The sequence below is a fragment of the Eimeria tenella genome, genomic scaffold, assembly GCF_000499545.2.
Source record: "Eimeria tenella Houghton genomic scaffold, Eth_scaff2314, whole genome shotgun sequence".
Lineage (NCBI taxonomy): Eukaryota > Apicomplexa > Conoidasida > Eucoccidiorida > Eimeriidae > Eimeria > Eimeria tenella.
In genome coordinates, this window is record NW_013542173.1 from 1 (window position 1) to 314 (window position 314).

Genomic DNA, 314 nt, shown 5'->3' on the forward strand with positions numbered 1-314 from the left:
CAGCTGCTGCACTTGCTGCTGCTGCTGCTGCTGCTTCCGTAAGCCTACTTTAAAGAGCATCTTTTAAAGAGTATAGACAAAGCAGCAAATTTGCAGATTAATTTGCCCTTCTGTTTATTTACCTGTTGGCTTTCGAGCCCCTTCCTCATTTGCTGCAGCAGCAGGGAGAGCGTCTGTGCTGCTGCAGCTGGGCTTTGTGTTGCTGCTGCTGCTGGCTTGCTGCTGCTGCTCTTGCTGCTGCTGCTGCCGGCAGAGTTCTTGCTGCTCTTGTTGCTGCTGGGGTTCCATCTGCCGAGCTTGCTGCTGCAGCTGCT

General features: G+C 53.2%; 1 protein-coding gene across 1 annotated transcript in view; it reads right to left on the reverse strand.

The window, feature by feature from the left end:
* Positions 1–122: 122 nt before the first annotated feature.
* The window catches only part of ETH_00035565 (uncharacterized protein), a gene marked incomplete at both ends in the record, with an annotated part of 2,826 nt that continues 2,634 nt past the window's right edge, over positions 123–314 (reverse strand). Inside the window, one exon of the mRNA XM_013374856.1 lies at positions 123–312. Coding sequence (XP_013230310.1) covers positions 123–312 — 190 coding nt within the window. The remainder of the gene's footprint in view (positions 313–314) is intronic.